This window comes from Euprymna scolopes, chromosome 30, assembly GCF_053919585.1.
Source record: "Euprymna scolopes isolate OS-2025 chromosome 30, ASM5391958v1, whole genome shotgun sequence".
Taxonomy (NCBI): domain Eukaryota; kingdom Metazoa; phylum Mollusca; class Cephalopoda; order Sepiida; family Sepiolidae; genus Euprymna; species Euprymna scolopes.
In genome coordinates, this window is record NC_136511.1 from 45,391,022 (window position 1) to 45,415,292 (window position 24,271).

The following is a 24,271-nucleotide window of genomic DNA, read 5'->3' on the forward strand; positions in this document are numbered from 1 at the left end:
ACAAAAATATTGACCAAATCACCAAAAAAAAGATGGTTACTCTTGCTAATTAAAACACAAAGTGAGGAGATGCAGTTCTGAATTGTGTGTTTCCCCACTATATTTAAAAAAAACAAAGAAAACTCTGTATGATGTATATACACATGACAGAAAGAAAATATCATCTTCCAAAAATCAAGTACATTGATCAAGTAGGTTTATTTTTAAATAAGAAAAGCAAATTTTATGAATAATCGAAGAGCAACTGCCTTATTTGCAATTTTGAAAACAATCTAAAAAAAAAAAAACAACAAAGGGAGATAATTCAAGAATAATTCATATTATCTAAATTTATGTTGTAACACCTATAAATTCCCATTAATCACTTAAAAATGATTATCTTAGTCTATGTAAAATCAATAGATGTATGCATGCATGTCTGTATAAAAATATTTAACTGACAAACTCTTAAACTACTGATCACATAACACTGAAACCAACAGAATCTTTGTTTGGATGGATGAATAACACAGAGAAATATGTCGGCAAATTGAAATGCAAAATATTCATTTCAATTTGCCAACATATTTCTATTACTTTTATGCATGCGCAAATTCATTCATAGCTTGAAGTGATTTAATTTTAAATCTTTCTTATTTGTCAATAGCTCAAATGGCAGCGAATGCAACTGGGGTGCTAAATGTTTTTTAAAACATTTGGAATTAGTACTATATATTAGGTATAGTATAATATTCAATAGAGAATTGGCTCTATAATAATGAACATGAAATCTGCATGAATTAAAATATATTTCAACATATTTTATCACCACGCAAGGCCAGGTGCCCCTGCTCCCCGCTAGTTAAAAATAAAACTACTTAATCAATTAATGTGATTTTTGGAATATGATAGTTTCGTTTTGTCATGAGTACATCCTACAGATTTTTATTTACTTTTCGTTTTTTTAATATAGGAGGAGTTCTGGACATCTTTGCTTATTTCGCTCAGTAAATTTTTGTTTGAGCTTAGATATGTTCATTTGAATTTAAAAGTTAAAAACAATTGGCTGTAAACTATTGATCACATAACACTGAAATTAACAGAAGACTAGCAGTTCAGCCCGGCTTTGCTCAGGCCCTATGTACTGTTCATAACTTTATGTGCATATGTATATATATATATTAAAAAGTTTGACTTGTGTTCAAATAACCTACATCTAAAATTTCAAGTGTTTAGACCCAAAATTGGCAGAGGAGTTTGGTAGAGTTTGCAAAGGTCAGCTTTTTCAACTTTGACCTCTTTGCAGCCAAATTTACGCCCAAAAACTGATTAAAAAGCTTGCTGCATGTCTGAATACCCTTTACGTAAAATTTCAAATGTTTAGACCCAAAATTGGCTGAATAGTTTGCTAGAGACTACAACAAAGGTAAATCTTTTGAACTTTGACCTATTAGCAGCCAAAGTTTCGGCCAAAAACCAATTAAAAAGCTTGTCCCATGTCTGAATACACTTTATATAAAATTTCAAATGTCTAGAACAAAAGTTAGCTGAGTAATTTGGTAGAGACCACAGAGGTCAAATGTTTTTAAACTTTGACCCCAATTTTGACCCGTTAACATTTATTGTTTTGGGCTCAAATCAAATTAAAAAGTTTGATCCATGTCCAAGTAACCTACATCTAAAATTTCAAGTGTTTAGATCCAAAATTAGCGAAGGAGTTTGGTAGAGTTTTCAAAGGTAAAATTGTTGAACTTTGATCAAATTTCTGTTCGAAAACGGATTAAAAAGATTTTCCCAAATCTCAATACTATGTATGTCAAATCTCGAGTCTGTAGACTGAAAATTAACAGAGTAGTTTGGTAGAGAAACGTAGACACAGACACACAGACAATTTCACTTTTATAGATTTAATCATACACCAAGAATGGTTTAAAACAAATAAAATCTTTGGATGGATGAATAACACGTACAGAAATATGTCGGAAAGTTGAAAGGCTAAATGTTCATTTCAAACAAAGTGAGGAGATGACGTTTTTGAATTGTGGGAAAATAACAATAATAAAAAATACTTAAAAGATAATGCAATAAAAAAAGAAATGCATCACTTACCCAAGTACTTGTTCCTGGTTTCTTTTGATATTATCTAAAAATCCCTGCAGTTCTCGTGCTCTTTTTGTGTCAACAAATCTTTCCCGAATACAAGCATCAATACACCACGTGAACTTATGTGACGGGTCGATTGAACATATTTCATGAATTTCTAAATCATGAAGCGCCATAAGTAATTCCGTCCTGAGAGTGCAGTAATGGTTGTTGTGTGTGCGCAGAAACAAAGTGCGTAAAAACTGCAGCACCATATCGTACAGCTGAAGACTACGGCCAATCATGTGCACCAGTTTCTGCACAACCTCACCCTGCCGGCGCACTCTGGGTGAGGGAACGTAAAATATAAGAGTTCCGTTCTCATGGCCAAAAACCGTATTTTCTTTCTCTTTTATATATTGGGAAAAGAGAGGCGATACCTCGTCACCAAACAGCGGCTGATTGTCTTGCCATATCTGTCGCTTGACTTCTGTCGAGGCTTCGTCATAATATTCCTTATTGGCAGCAATCTGGACAAGATGCTCCTCTTTGATCTGGGGTAGGTGCTTCAAGATGCACATCACGACAGGTCGCAACGTGTTCACCTTGATGGCTGGGTAACACTTAAGTAGAAGGGCCTCCAGTTTCTTGAAACGTTCGTCGTCATTGCTGTTGGCCAGACAGGATATCCGTTGAAGCAACTTTTCGCGTAGTTCTTCGACAACAGATGTGTGGAAATCCAACCGTCGGATATCGTGCAAATCAAGGAATGGTAGCGCCGGTTTTAAGGAAGGAAGCAGGATGCCGTTCTCAGACTGAAATTCTTCAATGGCTGCAAGTGGATCTGCACAGTTGGTCAAAGCTTCGCGGAGGAAATCACCTCCGCTCATTCCTAAATCCTCCAAACCATTTGCTTTGTCTGTAATGGTAATAAATTTACAAAGAAACATTAATTACAATGATTTGCAAAATAGAAATAATTAGTTGTACCATGGCCAAATAATATGCACAACCAAACATGTCACATTTAATCCAATAAGTTTCTCACTCTCTACTAAGTTCCAATCCCTGTCCGATCGCCACAATTCTGCATCCCAATGCTTGTTCTACAAGTACTCTAATGGAATGTGTTCCAACGAACTTACCGAACTTGTGCCTTTTCAACTAAATCAAAAATCAGCAAAAAATAAAATCAAACCTCTTTTAATACAGACGTCCCCACATGGTGGAAAGTTTTCTATTCTGATAGCGTCTTTCCTCAAACCACTTGCTTTTGGAATTCCCTCCCAACTCCCTGTTTCCCTGATTTTTTTTTTTTTTTTTTTTTTTGTGGCTATTTCATCCTAAACAAGGCACCGAGCCACTTAGTCGTGAGGGGCTACTATTTGGAACCAGATTTTCAAGGATACTATTTATGGAGTTGGGCGAGATGTCTGTTCACATTACACTTGAACTTCTGCATGTCAGTACAGTCAGGGAAGCATGGACCTGGTAGGGAATTCCAAAGTGAAGCAGTTCGAGAGAAAAAGCTATTCGAGTAGAAGGCTTTACAGCATCTAGGGATCTCTACAGTGTAGGGGTGGGATTTTGCTGCTTGTCGAGTTTGTCAAGGACTTTGTCGTTGAGGGGAGACTAGTGCTTTGAGTTTGTTAGAGCACTTGTTATTGAAATACTTGTAAAACAGGCACAAGGATGCCACGTTTTGACGATGGGATAGAGATTGTAATAACATGCAGAAATTTAAATGTAATACAATTAGTCTGTTACACCATATGCCAGACTCACTGAAATACCACATTCACTCTATGGGTTGGTCCTATTTAGATACGAGGTGCCTTCAATAAGTTTCCAGACTTTTTTTGTACAGGCATTTAAAAATTGTTGTAGACTCTTGAAAATTCAGTATGTTATTGCTATACATCTTGTAGGTTTGATTGACCAGTTTTTATGGAACAGAAACAGTGTTTATATCTGTGGACCTAAGAGTACGAGAACGCATGTTCCAGCAACTTCACTAAGCACACATGCTGGGGATCAAACTATTAACCCTTTATGACCAGAATGATGGTGTAGATGATTAAAAAAAATATTGATTGTTAATTTTAGATGGTGGCATACTGAATGTAAGCAATAGACACTTGCAATCTGGAGCTATCTGGCATCTACCCAGATACTGAACTAATACGTACAAGGCGTGTTTAATCAATTCTCACTATATTTATGCCGTTATATTCATTTATTTATGACTGAATAAATTAGTTCAACCAGGTCATAAAGAGTTAATACATCGGGTTAAGGTTCTCTTTTAGTTCATAAGTCGTGAGTGATTGGCCTCACGGGCATATGCCGTTGCAGGCAATAGAATTATCCATGTAGAGTTCAAATCTTATTAAATCTATTTCGGTTAATGATGTACACTTAGAGTTTGAGAAATGTATGCATTCATGCTGTTACCTACTTCCGCCATAGATGAAGTAATTGTTTAATTATTAGGATGCAAAAGGTATTGGCAGGAATAATAAAAGAAATCAAACTAAATATCATTAAGATTCATATACAGATATGTATGCATGATTTAATTTAATTATCTAAACTTATGGCTACACATCGGCATATGTTTCAACTGCAGCTTTCATAAGCTTGCTATTTTCAATCAGAAAAGGTCCTAGATATGACCTTAAACTATATCCGATGGTGAAGCCCCAGCTTGCGGGCTTTGGGGAGTGTGGAGCCACCCTTTAATTGCCATTGCTCTCAGGTCCACTCTGACCCGGAGTGGTAGTACTTGTTAGGGTCCCAACTATGGGTTAAATAGAAACTGACTTGAAAAAAACTTTTCTTCGAAATAACTGGATTCAGCATTAAATAACCTAAAAAGAGTTGATATGCCGTAAAACAAAAACAACCAAACCAAATCAACCAGAGAAACAAGTGTCCAGTCATTTTGAACATCCAGTCCATGAACACAGTAAATGTGACTTTTTTTAAACCAAAGTATATATTCTTGATAAATTACTTTGCAAGTAAAAGATGAAATCGATATGTTCAAATGATAAACCAGCATCCTCTCTTTCCCTCTTACTCTCTGTTTCTCTCTCTCTTCCTCTCTGTTTTTCTCTCTTTTACTCTCTCTCTCTCTCTCTCACTTTCTTTCTCCGTATATGTCAGCAGAAAAGAAATCACCGTCCAAATTATTCTCTGGAACAGAGATAGTGTTTCTACCTGTGGACCTAAGAGTAAGAGGGCATATACTCCAGCAACCTTACCAACCACACACGCAGGGGATGGAACTATTAAGGTTCTCTTTTCCTTCAGAAGTCGTGAGTGATTGGCCTCAAGGGTATATGCCGTTGCAGCCAATAGAATTATCCATGTCGAGTTCAAATCTTATTAAATCTATTTCGGTTAATGACGTACACTTAGAGTTTGAGAAATGTATGCATTCATGCTTTTTCCCCAACTTCCGCTATGAATGAAGTAGAAACGTTGGTTTAATTATTAGGATGCAAAAGGTATTGACATGAAGTAATAAAAGAAATCAAAATCATGAAGATACGAGTTGCCTTCAATAAGTTTCCAGTTTTTTTTTTTTTTGTGTACAGGCATTTAAAATTGTTGCTGACTCTTGAAAATTAAGTATCTTATTGCTATGCATATTATGAGATGACTGATCAATTTTTATGATTTCAGGTTCAAATGAACAGCAACAGCAGGAATTGGAATACACCTTACTAAAGCCTCATTGTCATAATTGCTGAATTTCAAAAATGCAATCTGGACGTGAGGACACTTTAGAAAAATGATATGCAATAAAATTCTGTTTTAAACTTGAAAACGTATAGAATGCTTCAGACTGCTTTTGGACCATCTTGCATGAATCGAGCATTTTGAGTAGCATAAGAGATTCAAGGAAGGCAGGGAGTCTGTGAGGGATATATATCTGCAACAATTGCTTTCTTTTTAATGCTTCCTCTTTTTTTAGAAATCTATGAACAATAAAACACCAAATAAAAAGAAAATCAATATATCGGAATAACCTTCCTATTCACCTAATCTTGCTTCATGTGACTTTTTTCACACAAGCTCAAAGGGGATCATCAGGGGACAAATTTAGAGAGTCATAGTGATGGAGCTGAGGGACATCCCAGGAGAATCCTTCTAGTAATGTGCGGCCGAGAAGAAAAGGATATTACACTCAAGTGGAATTACTTTGCCAAGAATGTAGTTTGTGACATCAATCGCATTACATTTAACGTGTACCTTGTGTCGGTATACAATTGATCACACAACCATTCTAAAGGTATAGAAGCAAGTAGCGTAATATTAACATTGGGACAATCAAGAGGAAGAGGCTAATAATTGATACGCTAGACCAGATGTGGTAACAATACTCCACGCATGGGTGAATAGATACTAGCAGGTGTTAGGAGTTTTCTAGCTTGGTAGGGGGAATCTATCTTTTTTGCATTAAATATTTGAAAGGTTTACAGCAAGGGTTACAAATGAAAAGGGGACATCATGCTCTGACAATATGCTAAATAGAAAAGGGACAACCAAGCTCTGGCAATAAATGGAAAGGGGACAACCAAGCTCTGGCAATAAATGGAAAGGGGACAACCAAGCTCTGGCAATAAATGGAAAGGGGACAACCAAGCTCTGGCAATAAATGGAAAGGGGACAACCAAGCTCTGGCAATAAATGGAAAGGGGACAACCAAGCTCTGGCAATAAATGGAAAGGGGACAACCAAGCTCTGGCAATAAATGGAAAGGGGACAACCAGGCTCTGGCAATAAATGGAAAGGGGACAACCAGGCTCTGGCAATAAATGGAAAGGGGACAACCAGGCTCTGGCAATAAATGGAAAGGGGACAACCAGGCTCTGGCAATAAATGGAAAGGGGACAACCAGGCTCTGGCAATAAATGGAAAGGGGACAACCAGGCTCTGGCAATAAATGGAAAGGGGACAACCAGGCTCTGGCAATAAATGGAAAGGGGACAACCAGGCTCTGGCAATAAATGGAAAGGGGACAACCAGGCTCTGGCAATAAATGGAAAGGGGACAACCAGGCTCTGGCAATAAATGGAAAGGGGACAACCAGGCTCTGGCAATAAATGGAAAGGGGACAACCAGGCTCTGGCAATAAATGGAAAGGGGACAACAGGCTCTGGCAATAAATGGAAAGGGGACAACCAGGCTCTGGCAATAAATGGAAAGGGGACAACCAGGCTCTGGCAATAAATGGAAAGGGGACAACCAGGCTCTGGCAATAAATGGAAAGGGGACAACCAGGCTCTGGCAATAAATGGAAAGGGGACAACCAGGCTCTGGCAATAAATGGAAAGGGGACAACCAAGCTCTGGCAATAAATGGAAAGGGGACAACCAAGCTCTGGTAATAAATGGAAAGGGGACAACCAAGCTCTGGTAATAAATGGAAAGGGAACAGCTAAGTTCTGACAATAAATTCCAGGCATTCTCAACCATAAAACAAATAAAACTTTATTCATTAAAAACAAAAGAATGTTTAAAATTTTAAAAATTTAAAGCCACAATAAATAATTCCGAAATACTTATATAAAAAAGTTACTGTTAAATTAAAAATTGAACATAAAAAATTAGGAATTAAAAAGCAAAATAATTAAATTTCCAATTTTTTTATAGAAAACATTTTACCTTTCTTTGCAGCAGCACTTTTATCTTTTACCACAGTTTTGCCAACTAAAACAAAAGAAAATGATACAAGAGTAATTTTACTGCAATCAAGCTTTTACAAGAGTAGTTCAAAAAGAAAAAAAAGTCTTTTTAATTCAAAAAGTTAAAAAGCTACGAAGACAGGAGTGGTACCATTAAACTGAGTGACTTTTGTGTTCCAGAATTTATTTTTATACATAGTTGCTACCATCCTCAATGCACTTTTGCCAGGAATTCAATCATACATCTGCTTCTAATGCATGTCCAGGACAAGGGTTGCTTTCTTAGAATCTAACACTGTCAATATCTGCAACAGAGAAATGTAACTTTCAAGTCCAATCATAGCAATGCAGTCTGCAATTCCCTCTGACCCATTCAAGCAAAAAAAAAAAAAAGCAGTATTACTTTCAGAACGCCTCAAAAGAGGAGGGGGGAGCAAATAGTCTATCAATAAGTAATAACAAAATCTATATTTACAGACAACAATGGTCATGTATCGAGTACGGCCCCTCTGACTCAGACTCCTAGGATTCAAAAACTAAGAATTCCAATTCAGACTCTTTGTTTTCAAGTTTTTCAATATTCAGACTGTCTGTTCTTCAAAGATAAAAATATCATAATTGAACACCTGGCGTTCTTAGGAGTCCAACTTTGACTCTATCTAAAGGCAGAATCCGAAAGAATACACAATTTTACGTAATGCCAAGTTTTATCAAAATTGTTCCATAAATAAATAAAAAGAAACGTGCCAAAATTATTGAATTTATTGCTGTAAATTGGTCTACGATTATGTAACTCTTGCTTCCCTTTTGTCGTTTAGTCCTCACATTCCATGAGCAATGATTCTGACAAAGAGAGAAGAATTGCTGTTTTCTGGATTGGAATCTATTCATCTAACACTGGCTAGTTTGTTTGTTTTTTACCTTGAAATGATATATACATTTTTTAGCTCCTTACATCAAGTGGCTTCGTGCATTGTCTGGAGTGATTGCCATCTAAAAAAAAAAAAAGAGTACTTTCAGAACCCACAATTTTATAACTTTAAATTCTCACAACTTTTAAATCACTGGGAATATTTGAATTATTCAAACAATTTTGAACTTCAAGTATGATTATTGTGGTTAAATAACGATTACCTTAAATATGAGGGATGTTCTGCAAGTAATGTCTCCTATGTATTTTATTCTGCCCAAATGGACCAGAGCGGATTGCAAATTGCATTATTATGATGGCTCAACTTATGCATTCATGACCTGAAAGCTTCATCTGTGTTGCAGATATTGACGGTGTGAGACTCCAAGAAAGCAACCCTTACCATGGACGTGCCCCAGAAACAGAAAGGTGTCATCGAATTCCTGACAAATAGTCACCACCATTCTTAATGCACTATGTAGAAAGATAAATTCTGGTGCTCAGAAGGTCACTGTGTTTAATGGTACCACTCCCATCTTCATAGCTCTTCAACATTTTTAATTAAAAAAAAAAACAAAAAAAATAGGAGGCTTTACTTTTGGAATCACCCTCATACAAATCAAGTAGAAATGCACAATACATATAATGTATTTTATTAGAAACTATATATTACAGTGTTTGTAGCGTGTACTAGAGTTTCATCAATCTGGTCATGCCAGATCCAAAGTAGAGATTATTCAGGTTTAAGAGTTGATCTGATCATATCAGTCAGTTCCTATACCAGATCCAAACTGACCAGATCGATGAAATCTGGGTACATGAAACAGACACTAATGTATAATTTTTAATAAAATACTTTATACAGGGTAGAACAATAAAATTGTCGCCCTAGAAAAGACTACATGATTCCATTTCCGTTTGATGGAAACCAGTTTTCTTTTCCTTTTTTTTGTTGCAGACCATTTACTAGTTAGTTGGACAGTTGTGTACAAATCCCAAGAGCAATAAGGTTTCGATCCTGTCTGAAAGTGATAAAATGTTCAACGAGTGAGATCGGAGATGCACCGCTGTACAACTCATGCTCTCTACTGATCCAAGTTTTGACAACAGGACCATTGCCAGCACCTTCAAAATGCAAATCCAGAGAGTTCAATGCTTAAGGGCACAACTCAATGCATTGGACAACCCATGATTATGGTCTTTGGTGTGGTTTCAAATGAGGGCCACATCAAAGCTGGCTTGAAACTTGACATCAAAGTGTACCTGGATGTGCTGAAGAGTATCGTAATCTCCTGGTACAATCAGGTGGTTGCTGGCAGACTCTGGGTGTGGCACCAGAACTCGGCACCAGCCCACAAAATTTCTCACAAATGACAACTTTTCCAAATATTAAGCAACGTCATTTCTTATGTTATTGCTGGTGGTCATCTTGATACGTTTGAGACCACACCCGTGTGTAAATATGCAACCCCTAGGAACTACGTGCGCACACCAAGATGACCACCAGCAATAATATAAGAAATGACTTTGCTTGATACCCGGAAAACTTATTTGCAGAAAATTTAAATGCGATATTAGTTTTCAGCATACCCCAAAACCTGGAAAAGTATTTTTAAAGGAAAATATTAAGGTAAAAATTTACTGTTTATACTGAAACCACGCTTCATTAAAACAAAGTACACGTGAGACTCCAAAATAGAAACTAAGCCGAAAAAATATAGTTGCCATCAATATAAACAAATCAAGATGCTAGCTAAAGAGGTCGATAACTCAAGTCTATATTCTAGTTAAAAAAAAACACACACACACACACGGTAATAAACTTGAGTTATCGCACCTCTTTAGCTAGCCTCTTGTTTATGTTCTATGCTTATTTGGAGGAGGGGGGGACTTATGCAGAATACAAACCGTGCTATTTCTTAGAAAGGATTTTCAAATTAAATTAAATTTTTACGATATCTTGTTTATTAAATTCGGTGCTTTGTAAGATAGAGTCAACAGATCGATTTTTAAAGATGTGGTTTTAAGGAAAAACAAAAGTACTTACTTGTGTTGAAAATAGTAATATATCCAAAAGTTACGAAAATTCATAAAATAGAACTACTATTGTGTTTTTAGTAAAAAGAAAGTTTATCAGCTAAAACAAAATGTCAGCCATTAAACTGACAAAAGGGAAGATAAGTACCCCCCTGTATACACAATCTTCAAGGTGTTCACGTTTAGGGAAAATGCCATTTTTCCCAATTTTAAATTATAAATAATGGTATTTGGGTTTGTATTACTGTACACTGTACACATAGATTTGAAAAAGTTGTCAAAAATCAAATATATAACAAATAAATGTTATCAAAGGCAAGATAAGTTACTTTTTTACCTAACTGGATATGTTTTTAGTGTTTTTATTTAATGTAACATGTTTATTCAGCTCGAAAAACATACATTGTTTACCGATGTATTGGAAAATTCAAAATGGCGCCCGCCCAACTCTCTCTTTAACACAGTAAATTTGGGAAAAGGTGCTATAAATATAAAACTAGACAAAATACTGTTAAAAACTCGCTCAATATATATTACCGTGACATAGGTTGACATATATTCGGTGTTCTTTTAATAGTATTTTGTCTAGTTTATTATTTATAACACCTTTTCCCGAACTTACTGTGTTAAAGTTAGAGTCGGACGCCATTTTGAATTTTCCAATACATCGGTAAACAATGTATGTTTTTCGAGCTGAACATGTTACATTGAATAAAAACACGAAAAATATATCCAGTTTGGTAGAAAAGTAACTTATCTTACTTTTGATAACATTTATTTGTTATATATTTGTTTTTTTTGTTTTTTGGACAACTTTTTCGAATCTATGTGTACAGTAATACAAACCCGGATTTCTAAATAATACCATTTATTTCAACACAATCAGTGTTTTGCATAAGTAACCTTTTTTTTTTTTTTTTTAAACTAACACATGGATTAAGCGAAAATCAGTTGTTTGCGATTAATGTCGAAACACATGCCACTCTGAACAATTTACGTGACTGAAACAGGAATTAACTGTTGATTAGCTCCAAATATAATTTATTAAGTTATTTCCGTCTATTTTCAAAATTGAATTGCAGAAACGAGTGGTCAGAAATGTTGCTTTTAGGTAACTATTGACTAATATAATCTGTAAAAGAAATTGGTATTTATGCAAAATACGGACTGTACTGAATTAATAACGTTATTTAGAAAGCCATTCTTAACAATGTGGATGATGGCGTTTCGTTTTGTGACAATTCTGTATTTTCACCTAACAATTTAATAAAAAGCTACAGTAAAAATTTTATTTATTTTGAAACTCCGATTAAAAAAAAAAAAGACATTCTGCAGAAGTATCAAGAAAACTTTATTGCAACAACAACAAAAATGATTGATTCAAAAATGTTTTACGGATGAAGGAAGGATGGAACATCATTTATGGTATATATTGAAAAACTTCAAAAACATTTTTAAAATTTTCAGAAATATTAATCTGTTGTTTTTTTTTCGGGTGGGTATATAAGTAAAATCATAAATAAGGAATTTGAAAATGAAGTGTGACTATGCATGCAAAAAAAATGAAGATAAATTCTTACCTTTTTCATTATTGGCGTTTGATCTTCGATTATTTTCCATGTTTTTGTTTTTGCTTTTTTTTTGGGGGGGGGGGGGGAATTATTGATAAACGAAAAGAATTTCTTATTGATGGTCCCACAAGAAAAAACAGCCAGCTCCAAGGATAAAAGTGTTATTCCTTAAAAAACCTGAAATGGCTGAAGAATATCAGAAATTATTGGATTTATCATTAAGAATGGACATAAATCATTTATTTATTGCAATTGTAAATAAATAAGCAAGGGGGAGAGAAGAAAAAAAAAATAACAAGGTTTATAATTTTCATTGACTTCTAACTTTAAGCGCCGGTGTCAAACTGAATAGAATCTTTCCTCTAAAAACTGAAGAGTTTCCAAATAAAAAGGGAGATAATCCATAACGAAACCGGCTAATTTTAGACTGTATTTCTTAGTCTCATTCTTATGTATATGTTATAATTACGGTTAGATACAGGTTCCATTTGATCACCGGGGTTTGTATTACTGTACACATAGATTCGAAAAAGTTGTCAAAAAACAAATATATAACAAATAAATGTTATCAAAGGCAAGATAAGTTACTTTTCTACCTAACTGGATATAATTTTCGTGTTTTTATTCAATGTAACATGTTTATTTAGCTCGAAAAACATGCAGTGTGTTTACCGATGTATTGGAAAATTCAAAATGGCGGCCGACTCTCTCTTAAACACGGTAAGTTCGGGAAAAGGTGTTATAAATAATAAACTAGACAAAATACTGTTAGAAATTCGCTCAATATATATTACCGTAACATAGGTTGACATATATTCGGTGTTTTTTAATAATATTCTGTCTAGTTTATTATTTATAACACCTTTTCTCGAACTTACCGTGTTTAAGAGAGAGTCGGCCGCCATTTTGAATTGTCCAATACATCGGTAAAAACTGCATGTTTTTCGAGCTGAATAAATATGTTACATTGAATAAAAACACAAAAAATATATCCAGTTTGGTAGAAAAGTAACTTATCTTGCCTTTGATAACATTTATTTGTTATATATTTGTTTTTTGACAACTTTTTCGAATCTATGTGTACAGTAATACAAACCCGATCACCGAAGTTAAGCAACGTTGAGCTTGGTCAGTACTAAAATGGGTGACCATTTGGAAATTCCAGGTGCTGTAGGTGCTCTCCGCTTATCTCGGCATTGTTTCCAGTCAGTCTTGGTCCTCTCCTTGCCATTGGACGCAAGCAGTGCCGATTCAGGAGAGGTATGGTTGGTGATTGCACAACCCTTGTTTCACAATTTCACGCGCAGCTACTTCTTACAAGAGGTATACATTATCTTTTGGGACTGAACGAAGGCATCGCATGTGCAATTTAATGGTGAAAAAAAAACTGATGGTGCCCATCCCATGGTATTGAAAGCCGGTTTATCATATTTTTTTATAAGTTTTCAATTACTTTTTGGGCTATGTTCAAAAATTCCGTATGCAAAATTAAGACACCAGAAGTAGACTCGGTTTATCTAAATATGGAATGGAAATCACTAAGCATGAAACGAAAGACGAAACCAAATGGAACCACTTCTTGTTTTATCATGGAACAAAACATAAATAAATAAACTTGGTTTATTTATTACATTTGTATAAATATCTTCTTTTTTTTAATATTTAAAATATATTCATGTGGAAATATTTTATTTCATATAAGTAAGTTAAGCTTGCATGGTTTACATTTCTATAAATAATTTTTTAAATATCTAAAATATATAGAAATTATATATAGATATCTAATATATATATAAAAATATCTAAAATATATAGAAATTATTATAGAAATAAGTAAAAATTTTTAAAAATTTATTACATAATTTTGTCATAAATAATGTAAAACATTAGGTACCTCCAACACGCGCCACAGTTTTAACCCCCTATATGTTACACGATGTGATTGTAATTCAATTTAATATTATCATCCTAACTTTTATACCATTTAAAAGAAAATGCTTCAAATAAACTGCTGATATTTTTTTTAATTTTTTACAGCATACAAAAATAATGAAAATGCGAGACAAAAATCGTGTTTACATTATCGACGCTTTAAAACAACGTTCCTATGTAGTGACGTTTTTTAAGCCGTTCAGTGAACAGCCCATTCACACAACCATGTTTTAAAAATCTAGTGAAAATCAAATAATAGTCATATTCTCCTGAAATTTTCGATATTTATTCATTATTAAATAAACTTACATATTAAAAGTAGGTTTTATTAAATATATTAGAGGAAATATATATTTTTTTAGGTGTTCTACCCCCCCCCCCGCCCACAAAATAAATATGGGTTGATAAAAGTTTCAACAATTTTTAAAGCTGAAAAGATCAAAGAATTAAAAAATAGTAATATATATATATATATATATATATATATATATATATATATTTATATATATATATATATATATATATATATATATATATATATATATATATATATATATAAAATGAAAATTACAATTGAATTTACCAAAATGATCCAAGATGGTAAAATTAAAGTAAATTATAAATATTAAAGAATTAATATTTATAAAATTAACTCAGTCAGATATAAAAACTCGATAATACCAAATAGGAAATAGAGCTTTTAATATGAGCAAACAGTTAATAAAATATGTTAAAAAAACACTTTGAAATTAGTTAAAAACATATTTAATCTGAAAAGGAAACACTAGATAAATGGATAGTCCTTAATCCGCGGAGTTTTGAAGAAATACTTTCCTTCTCATCAGAGGGTAGGAATTAGCAAAATGCGGGATCGGATTTTGCATGCAGAAGTATTTGATGAAACAACAAGTAAGTCAAAGATCTTACTTGAAAACAAAATAAGTTAAGCAAAGGGAATATGGTAAAGAAAAAGGTGATTACATATGAATGGATAGTCTGGTGGAAGATAAAAAATCCAGTGACGGTAAAATCCAAATGTAAAACTTCAAGAAAGTTAAAAGAATTTCCATTTGTACAAGTAAAATCAAATAATAGTCATATTTTCCTGAAATTTTCGATATTTATTCATTATTAAATAAACTTACATATTAAAAGTAGGTTTCATTAAATATATTAGAGGAAATATATATTTTTTTAGGTGTTCTATCCCACGCCCACAAAATAAATATGGGTTGATAAAAGTTTCAACATTTTTTAAAGCTGAAAAGATCAAATAATTAAAAAATAGTAATATATATATATATATATATATATATATATATATATATATATATATATATATATATATTCTTGGTAATTTTTTTTTCTCGGTAATATAATTATTCCAATTAAAACAACAAAAAAAAGCAATTCTAAAAAATAGTTATTTTTAAAAAGCTTTAAATGATATTAAATTCAAATATTACACGATGTGAAGTTTAGATGGATTTTTTTTAATAACAGGTTTCCAATAAAAAAAATATATATATATTCATATAAAAGAATATAAGACTATTGAGATAATAAAAATTGTAAATCCAAAATCGGTCTTAAAAAAATTCGTTTGGATTTTATTATTTAAATTGATAGAGGGTGGTCCTTATGTTTGGCACTTTTTTTCAAAAATGTATGGAGGCTTGTAAGGAACATTATCTTTAAATACATGTGTCAACAGAAGACGTTAAAATTAATTTTATTTTATTAACTCTAGTCTGTGTAGTTCGTTAATAAAAATTTATTTGTTTTACAAAAGGTAAGTTTTATATTATTTTTTATCCATAGCAAAAACGACGTTACTCCATTAACAATTATAACGCGAACGCTTATCCAGAGAAATTAACACTAACACACGAAATGATAACGTCACTATTAATATGTGTAATACTGACGTTTTACACATCGCTGTGGAGGTGCCTATAAAACTAAATGTTAAAACAAAAAAAAATATTCATAGAAATGTAAAAATAATGAAAGTTTATTATTTTTTATTATTTCATGATAGCACCAGAACTGTTAAAACTAAAATAATTTTTTTAAATAAATAATTTCCATATGGTTTCGTATTTCGTTTCATGTTTACTGACTTTCATTCCATATTTAGATAAACCGAGTCCACTTCCAACGCCTTAACTTTGCTTACTGAATTTTTGGGAATAACCACTTTGTGATTGTGTTTGGAAGATTAAAGCAATAAATTAATTTCCAAAGGGGGGAAAAATGTGTTTTCACACGTGAAATGTTTTCATGCTGGCTACGAAAACTCGGAATTCAGCTAAATTTGAAAGTTAAATATTTAATTGTAAAAACCCTTGGAAAAATAAATATTAGTTTTCTGGAATTATTTTCAAGATAATTAGTTAAAGTCCTAAAATACTGAATTAATATATATATAATATATATAATTTTTAAAACATAATTATCTACTGACCCGTGTTTCATCGTCTACGACTCATCAGAGTGGCTAAATCTAGTGAGATTCGAAATCGGGACCCCATGGTAAGAAGCCTAAACACTTACCCTCATCCACCTCGCTGACTGTTCGGATTTTTATATATATATATATATATATATATATATATATATATATATATATATATATATATATATAACTACTTCATTTATTCACATAAATTTAATATACGAAAGTATAGATTTATGCATAAACTTTAAGTATTTACTTCAAAAGTGCTCAATACGTAGGTAGAGCTAGTTAGTAATTTATAAAATATATATGACGATTAAGCTACACTGAATATTCTGCATTTCACCCAACTATAGGATTCGTCAGGCTTATGCGCGAATTCTGTCGTTTGTTTGATAAAATGCATGCCCATTGGCTGATAGGAAGGGACGCGGTGGATACTAGAAAGCTGATTGGCCAACTAGAAATCCTCAACATATATAAAAACAAGAAGCAACGACAGAATTCGCGCATAAGCCTGATGAATCCTATAGTTGGATGAAACGCAGAATATTCAGTGTAGCTTAATCGCCATATATATTTTATAAATTACTAATATATATATATATATATATATATATATATATATATAAATATATATATATATATATATATATATATATAAATTACAATTAAATTTACCAAAATGATCCAAGATGGTAAAATTAAAGTATATTATAAATATTAAAGAATTAATATTTATAAAGTTATCTCAGCCAGATGTAAAAGCTCGATAAAACCAAATAGGAGATAGAGCTTATAATAAGAGCAAATAGTTAATAAAACATGTTAAAAAACACTTTGAAAAAGAGTTAAAAACATATTTAATCTGAAAAGGAAACACTTAATAAGAGGATAGTCCTTAATCCGCGGAGTTTTAAAGAAATACTTTCCTTCTCATCAGAGGGTAGGAATCAGCAAAATGCGGGATCGGATTTCGCATGCAAAAGTATTTGATGAAACTGCAAGTAAGTCAAAGATCTTACTTGATAACAAAAAGTGAAGCAGAGGGAATATGGAGAAGAAAAAGGCGATTTCACGTGAATGGATAGTCTAGTTAAAGGTAAGGTATCCAATGACAGTAAAATCCAAAAATGTAAATCCAAGAAAGTTAATTAAATTTCCATTCGCACAAATAAAATCCAAGGAAATCGCGTTATTGGAAGATGGTCCAAAATAATCCAAAAGGCCGAAATCCGTGGAATAATTCATAAATATGTACAAGGAAAAGGGGAAAAACAATTCCAATAATATTAATAAAAAAAAAATAAGATATGCGTTTAACATGGCTGCCAAGACAAAGTGTAATTAAGAAAAATCAGTGAAGAAGAAGAGAGAGTAAAAGAAAAAAGATTAAATGGTGATAGAATTAAATAGAAAATAGAAAAGTAAATGTCTAAATGACCCAGACAAAAATATAGAGTAAAAAAGAGGTCAACTGAAATGTACAGGTTATTACTTAAGAAAATATCAGCAAGAGTTATTAAAAGACACTAAATTAAAAAAAATAAATAAATTAATAAATAAATAAAAAATAAATAAAATATTAAAACAATAAAATATAAAATAAAAAAATAAAGGGTAGAGGATGGCCGGTATCTGCAAATTCCGTATAAAGCAAATAAGTAAATGCATATAGTAAAATATAAGTAAATATGCAGGATATGAATGTGTAGGTAGATTGATATATTTGATAGATAGGAATATTTATAGACTAAAACGAAAATTGCAGATAAAAACTCGGCCAAGCAAAGAAGAAATAAAGAATGAAAATAAAGGATTATTAAGTTATAAAGTATTAAGAAAGTATGTAGAAATAAACGATAATATTAAAGAAAAATTATATATATCTGAAAGGTTAAAGTAATAACTATGTAATTTCAAAATTACCATAATTAAATTTTGACTTATGTTTACAGAAAGAGATCAGTTCGTTTTGAGAATTTATTATATTGTTACTTTAAGGAGAAGTAATTATAGTTATAGCTTTTTTATGATAGTCCATTTGATTGAGAAGGGGGTATTATTAGAGTTAAGTTTTTTAATTAAAGTGGTTAGAGAAGTTCCTTGGTTATTATTAGAATTATGGTTGTTAAAAGAAGAAATGTGGTTTGATATTCTTTTCTTAATTAAAGTTGAAGTAGCACCGATATATGTATGTACTTTATTAAAAGCTTGAGGTCTGATATTAATATTAATTTGCTGATTTGTATTAGTTAAATAGTTTGGATTTTGTTTCATTGTGTTCAACAAAGTGTGGGGCAATGATTGTACGAGGACTATTTTGGAGGGGATAATGAGTGTTGTTAGTGTTAGGTTGTCTGTAAGGAGAAATATTATTATTCTCATTATTATTATTATTATTATTATTATTATTATTATTATTATTGCTAGTTGTATGATTGTAGATGGAGGGGCTGCTCGAGTGGTATATTGGATTAGTAACTATATCAGATGGAGGATGGGAAGAAGGATAACTTGAAGACGAAATATTAGTGTCTGTTATGAGATATGTATACATACATATATATATATATATATATATATATATATATATATATATATATATATATATACTAGCAAAAGTACCTGTTGTTGACTGGGTTCAAAAACAGCCTACAGAAAATGGACTCTGATTTATGAAAGTATGATAGTTTATGAAAAGGAAGGGTTGTAAAGAGATAGCTTCGAATTTGGAGGTATCAAAACCAAACCAAAATATGATAATAGTAAAAATAAAATAGATAAACCCCATAATTTATTATACCATACCTGTTCACACTGAAACACTTATCACAATATTCTGTAGATCTATATTAAAAAACTTATTAAACTTTGTGACATATTTCCATTCTATGGAGGTCAGGCGCGAGCGAACACCCCATAATTTTATACCATATTTCTCCAAACTGAAACATAATTATCAAAGTATACTTACGCAGATAGATATGAAAAGTCTTTATTAAAGTTTGTGCCTATTTCCATTCTATGGAGGCCAGGCGCGAACGCAGACCCCACAATTTTATCATACGATCCCTATTTAAGTTAAAACATACTTATCAAAGTATTATTATGTACATCTATATCAAAAACACTTGTAAACTTTTTTTTTTTAATTTTTTATTTCCATACTTTGTTGACTAGGCGTGTACGCAGACCCCACAATTTTAATGAATCATAATTATGCCAGCTCAATATATATATATATATATATATATATATATATAAACTAACATAAAAAAACGAACCTAGATTTAAAACAGGTCAAGACACTAGATATCCAGGCTAAATAGAGCGCACACAAAGAATCAAGTCAACCAGAGGTCAAATGGGCCTTTGTCCTGTTCATTGGCTGATAGGAAAGGCACGGTGGGTACTAGAAAGCTGATTGGCTAAAATCTCAGTAGAAGGTGTGTATATAAAAACGACAGACAACCACAAAATTCACGCATAAGCCTGAAGAATCCTAGAGTGGATGAAACGCGGAATATTCAGTGTAGCTTAATCGCCATTTATATTTTATATATATATTAAAAAATAATAAAATTGTTTAATAATCCCCCAAAAGCAAGTTTCACAACAGAAATTGGATTTTGCTGGATAAAAACAAACGAAAAGCAGATGCATAAAATTTCTATGGAAGCCCTAAATGTCAAAATTTCATTTGAAAAAAAAAATTAATTTTTAGAGAAATTGAAACATTATTATACCTTAATTCCTGTATTTTTGAAGATTATAAAAATATCATTAAGTTAGGTAAACTTATTTTGTTGTGCTAAAAAGAAAGTGTTTATTTGATTAGAATATTTGGCAAATGTTTACTTTTACCCTCACCTCTAAATTGATGACTTTTATGCGTTTTCAGTTCTGCTGAAAACGAATATAACATTTAAATTTTGGGACAGACAAGTAGTTTTCTGAATGTTAAGACATTTTTTATCCAATATATTACTTAATGAATTTCAGTGGCCGTTGTCATTCTTAACATGAAGAGGGGGAAGAGATGTTTTGTAACATGCATGCATACTTGTTTAGTTGGGAAAAACATTAAATATGATATTCGTTTTCAGCATACCCGAAAACCCTTGAAAGTCGTCAATTTTGTGAATGTTGAATTGCATTTAAAATAAAAATAAAAAATACTGAATATTTTTCAATATTTACAATTAAGATTTTATAAAGATTGGGTTTAACCTTGTATTAGTTTTAAGTTATGACTCTAGCTCTGAACTCCCTCGGAAAGAGTGGGTAACACTCAACGGAGCCCGAGTGTAAGGTGGCCAAAACACAGGACACTCTACACAAGTAGATCTAAGCAAACGATCATGTGCATCCTCACAGACTGTCCTCTAAGCAAGGTATACTCTAATGCGAACCTGAAGGATGCCTCGGACATTGTCCGACGATAGACTGTGAGATTGAGTGAAATACTATGATGATGAGTTTTAGGTTCAGGGGCATTGTTAACAATAACAACAGTTATTGTTTAAAAATTCTCAGATTCAGTATTCTGAAAATATTAATAAAATCTGTTTATCAATGCTTTTTTCTTAGAATAAATAACGGGTATGTTTTACAATCCACATGAATTCAAAAAAGTTGTAAAAAATCAAATATATAACAAATAGATGTTACTACCTAGCTGAATAAGTTCTTTGTAGTTTTACTTAATGTAAAATGTTTATTTGGCTCGAAAAGCAAGTAATGTTGACCAGTACATGAATACAAGAAAAAAATGGCCACAGTGTATTTGTTACGTGGCCATTTTTTCTTGTGCTTGTGTACCAATTTATATTACTTTCGAGCCGAATAACCATTTTACATTAAGTAAAGAACACTAAAAACTTATCCAGTTGGGTAGAAAAGTAACCTATTTTGCTAATGTTATATAATCCTCACAAGGTATTGTATCTCAAAACCCGATAACGATGTTCACAAATTTAGTGTATGGTAGCAACATATATATTATATAGACAGAGTATTAAGTTAAATATTTATTGAAAAGAAACGAAATGGTTGAAAATGTCTCTAGTTGATAACAAGTTTCCAAGAAGAAGAAAATAACAAAATCCTTGTTATTAAGGGTTGTTTAAGGTGAGAATAATTTGAAATATCTCTTGTTTTAGTATTTCCGAGAAGAAGAAAATATCAAAGTCCTTGTTATTAAAGTTTGTTGTTGCTGTCAGTGGGCAAACAGCCTCTGCTACTATGAGACGGAAAGGGCAAAGTCATTCAAGTTACCTGCTGCTGCTGTTAGAAGATAGTAAAGCATACGAGTTGTTGTATCAACCTCCACCACCACGGTCAGCTGAAGTGGCGAGCCCTTATATATTGCGAACACGGACGTAGTTTTAGACATCTAGTTCAGGTGTGAACAATGGAAAACTTTTGCTGTCAGATGTGTCGTAATGATACGGTTAGTCTTGTCATAGGAAAATGTTTGTTTCCCTGCTTCTGTGTTTGTTTTATTTCTATTTAAACCTGGTATGTCTGTGAATGACTTTAGACTAGGTTTGTCACTTGTCGCCTTGTTATAAATATTTTTTATCATATATATTCGTGTATCAAAATCTCCTGACATTCTCCCTCTTACCCTAGATATTTCCTTGGGCAATGTGTTTTGCCCAATAATTCTTTGCTATATCATAGTGGAGTACAAAAAGCATAGTTTCTGACAACTTAATGTGTCATTAACAATCGATCAAATGCATTAGTTAAACACAGGTCAGCGCCATTGTTATTTATGAATCAACGCTGTCATATCAGTGGCTGCTCCTGATGTTTGGATGTCTCCGTTCCTGCTGTAGCGGACCAGGGTATAATACCCTAGCTCGCCACAAGAAAATAATGAAACGAATGGAATTGAAGGAAACAAAGACTCAATTGATGGATAAGATAAACGTTTATTTGCTGTTGAAAGAATGAACGTTTTAGTTATAACATGTGTTCATATCCACGTGAGTGTAACCAATGTTCGTTGAATAGGAAATGTGTGTTCATCTCAAGTTCGGGTCACTATCGTTTGTTCGCGCGTAGGAAAAGAAATGAGTGTTGTAGTGAAAATTGAGAATGATAGTCCAGCGTGTAGACAAAGAAGAGGATATGAGAATTGACATCAGTTAGTAGTCAGCTACGCGAAGGTGTTCTCAGGGACCAGTAGTAGATAGAGAGAGAAAGAGTGGGAATGTGTACATACAGTCTGTTAGCTTGTGCCCCATACATAGTAGTAAGTGGGCGTGAGGTACGCGTGTGCCCGCGCCGACCAGCCACCTAGGAGGCTAGTCTCGAAAAAGGAAGAAGCCGGTTGTTGCTCTTTGTTTTATACTTGTTTCCGGTGGTCATTTGCGCATGTGTATATTTCCTTAGAAAGCGGAAGTGATGTCGTTCATGTGTGCGTTCGTGTGCGCGTGTGTGAGTACATATGTGTGCGTTAGCGTGTGTGTATATACACGTGAATGTGAGTGTATGTACGCGAACATGAATAAATGTACGTGTGTGTGGACGTGGGCGCGTATGTTTGTGTGCGCGTATGTATATGACATAGCTTGAAATGTGAATGTGTGTTTTTGTGTGAGGCTTGAAAAAGGCTGGTACACTGCTGATGCAATCTGTGTTTTGTTTACGTGTAGCTAGAGGCTCGATAGAGATCTTATATTTCACAATATAACAGTAACATTTATTTGTTATATATTTGAGTTTTTAACACCTTTTTTTAAAATCACTGTGAATTGTAAAACATACCCGAAATAACTTTTTGTATAATGCTTACAGCGTCAATTTTATTTTATTTATTTTTTACATGATGATTCAATTTATTCTTTAATATGTTGTAACGATAAATTAAATTTTTTTTTTTTTTTTAATTAAAGTAAATGTGCATTTTAAGTGTGGAAATGTCAATTAAAATCATGAATTTCACTGGCAATTTATACATTGAAAAAATAGATTAAAGATAAAAAAATCAATTGTTTATTGATAATTATATAGAATAAAATGGATGAGATGCGAATCCTGTCTGAATTTTTTTTTTTTTTTTTTTTTTTTTTTTTACAATGTTTCCTAGCCATACTTCTTAAAATTAATCATTATTAGAAATAATTCCATTTTTTTAAAATTATTTTTATCTTAGTGATCCTGGATCTCAATTTGTGATTTTTTAATTTTGCCATACAAAATCTATATACAAGATGGAATTATTTGAAATTCAGGTTCTTATGTTATAATAGTTTTGAATATTCTTATAGCAAATCATTCTAAATCTAATTTAGACAAAAAAAAATTTATTTGGTTCCATGAACAAAGTTTATCTCTTAGAACTGCACGCCGTGGAACTCTCTTCCGTTTTCCTGTTTCCCACCTGACTACAATTTGGATATCTTCAAACCCAACATAAACAAATTCCTGATAAACCGCACCCTTAAGTAAGACAATTTATCAAATCTCCATTACTAACGATTACAACGATATTATCTCATTGATTACTGTACACACAATAACCTTATCCCCGAGTGGCCTCCGGGCCTTGATAAGTGGTGTAAAAAAAAAAAAACTTTTAGAAATATTCA

At 32.5% G+C, this 24,271-nt stretch overlaps 1 protein-coding gene across 2 annotated transcripts in view; it reads right to left on the reverse strand.

The window, feature by feature from the left end:
- Nucleotides 1-12,638, reverse strand: part of LOC145254781 (negative elongation factor B-like) — a 34,771-nt gene extending 22,133 nt beyond the window's left edge. The window contains exons 1-4 of one of the 2 annotated variants that reach the window (XM_080113558.1): nucleotides 12,571-12,638; nucleotides 12,284-12,460; nucleotides 7,737-7,781; nucleotides 2,089-2,980 (exon numbers count right to left, since the gene is read on the reverse strand). In XM_080113558.1, coding sequence (XP_079969684.1) covers nucleotides 2,089-2,980; nucleotides 7,737-7,781; nucleotides 12,284-12,323 — 977 coding nt within the window. In that variant the 5' untranslated portion in view covers nucleotides 12,324-12,460; nucleotides 12,571-12,638. Of the gene's footprint in view, nucleotides 1-2,088; nucleotides 2,981-7,736; nucleotides 7,782-12,283 lie in introns of both variants that reach the window. The other variant, XM_080113557.1, reaches the window with a different exon arrangement.
- Nucleotides 12,639-24,271: the final 11,633 nt, after the last annotated feature.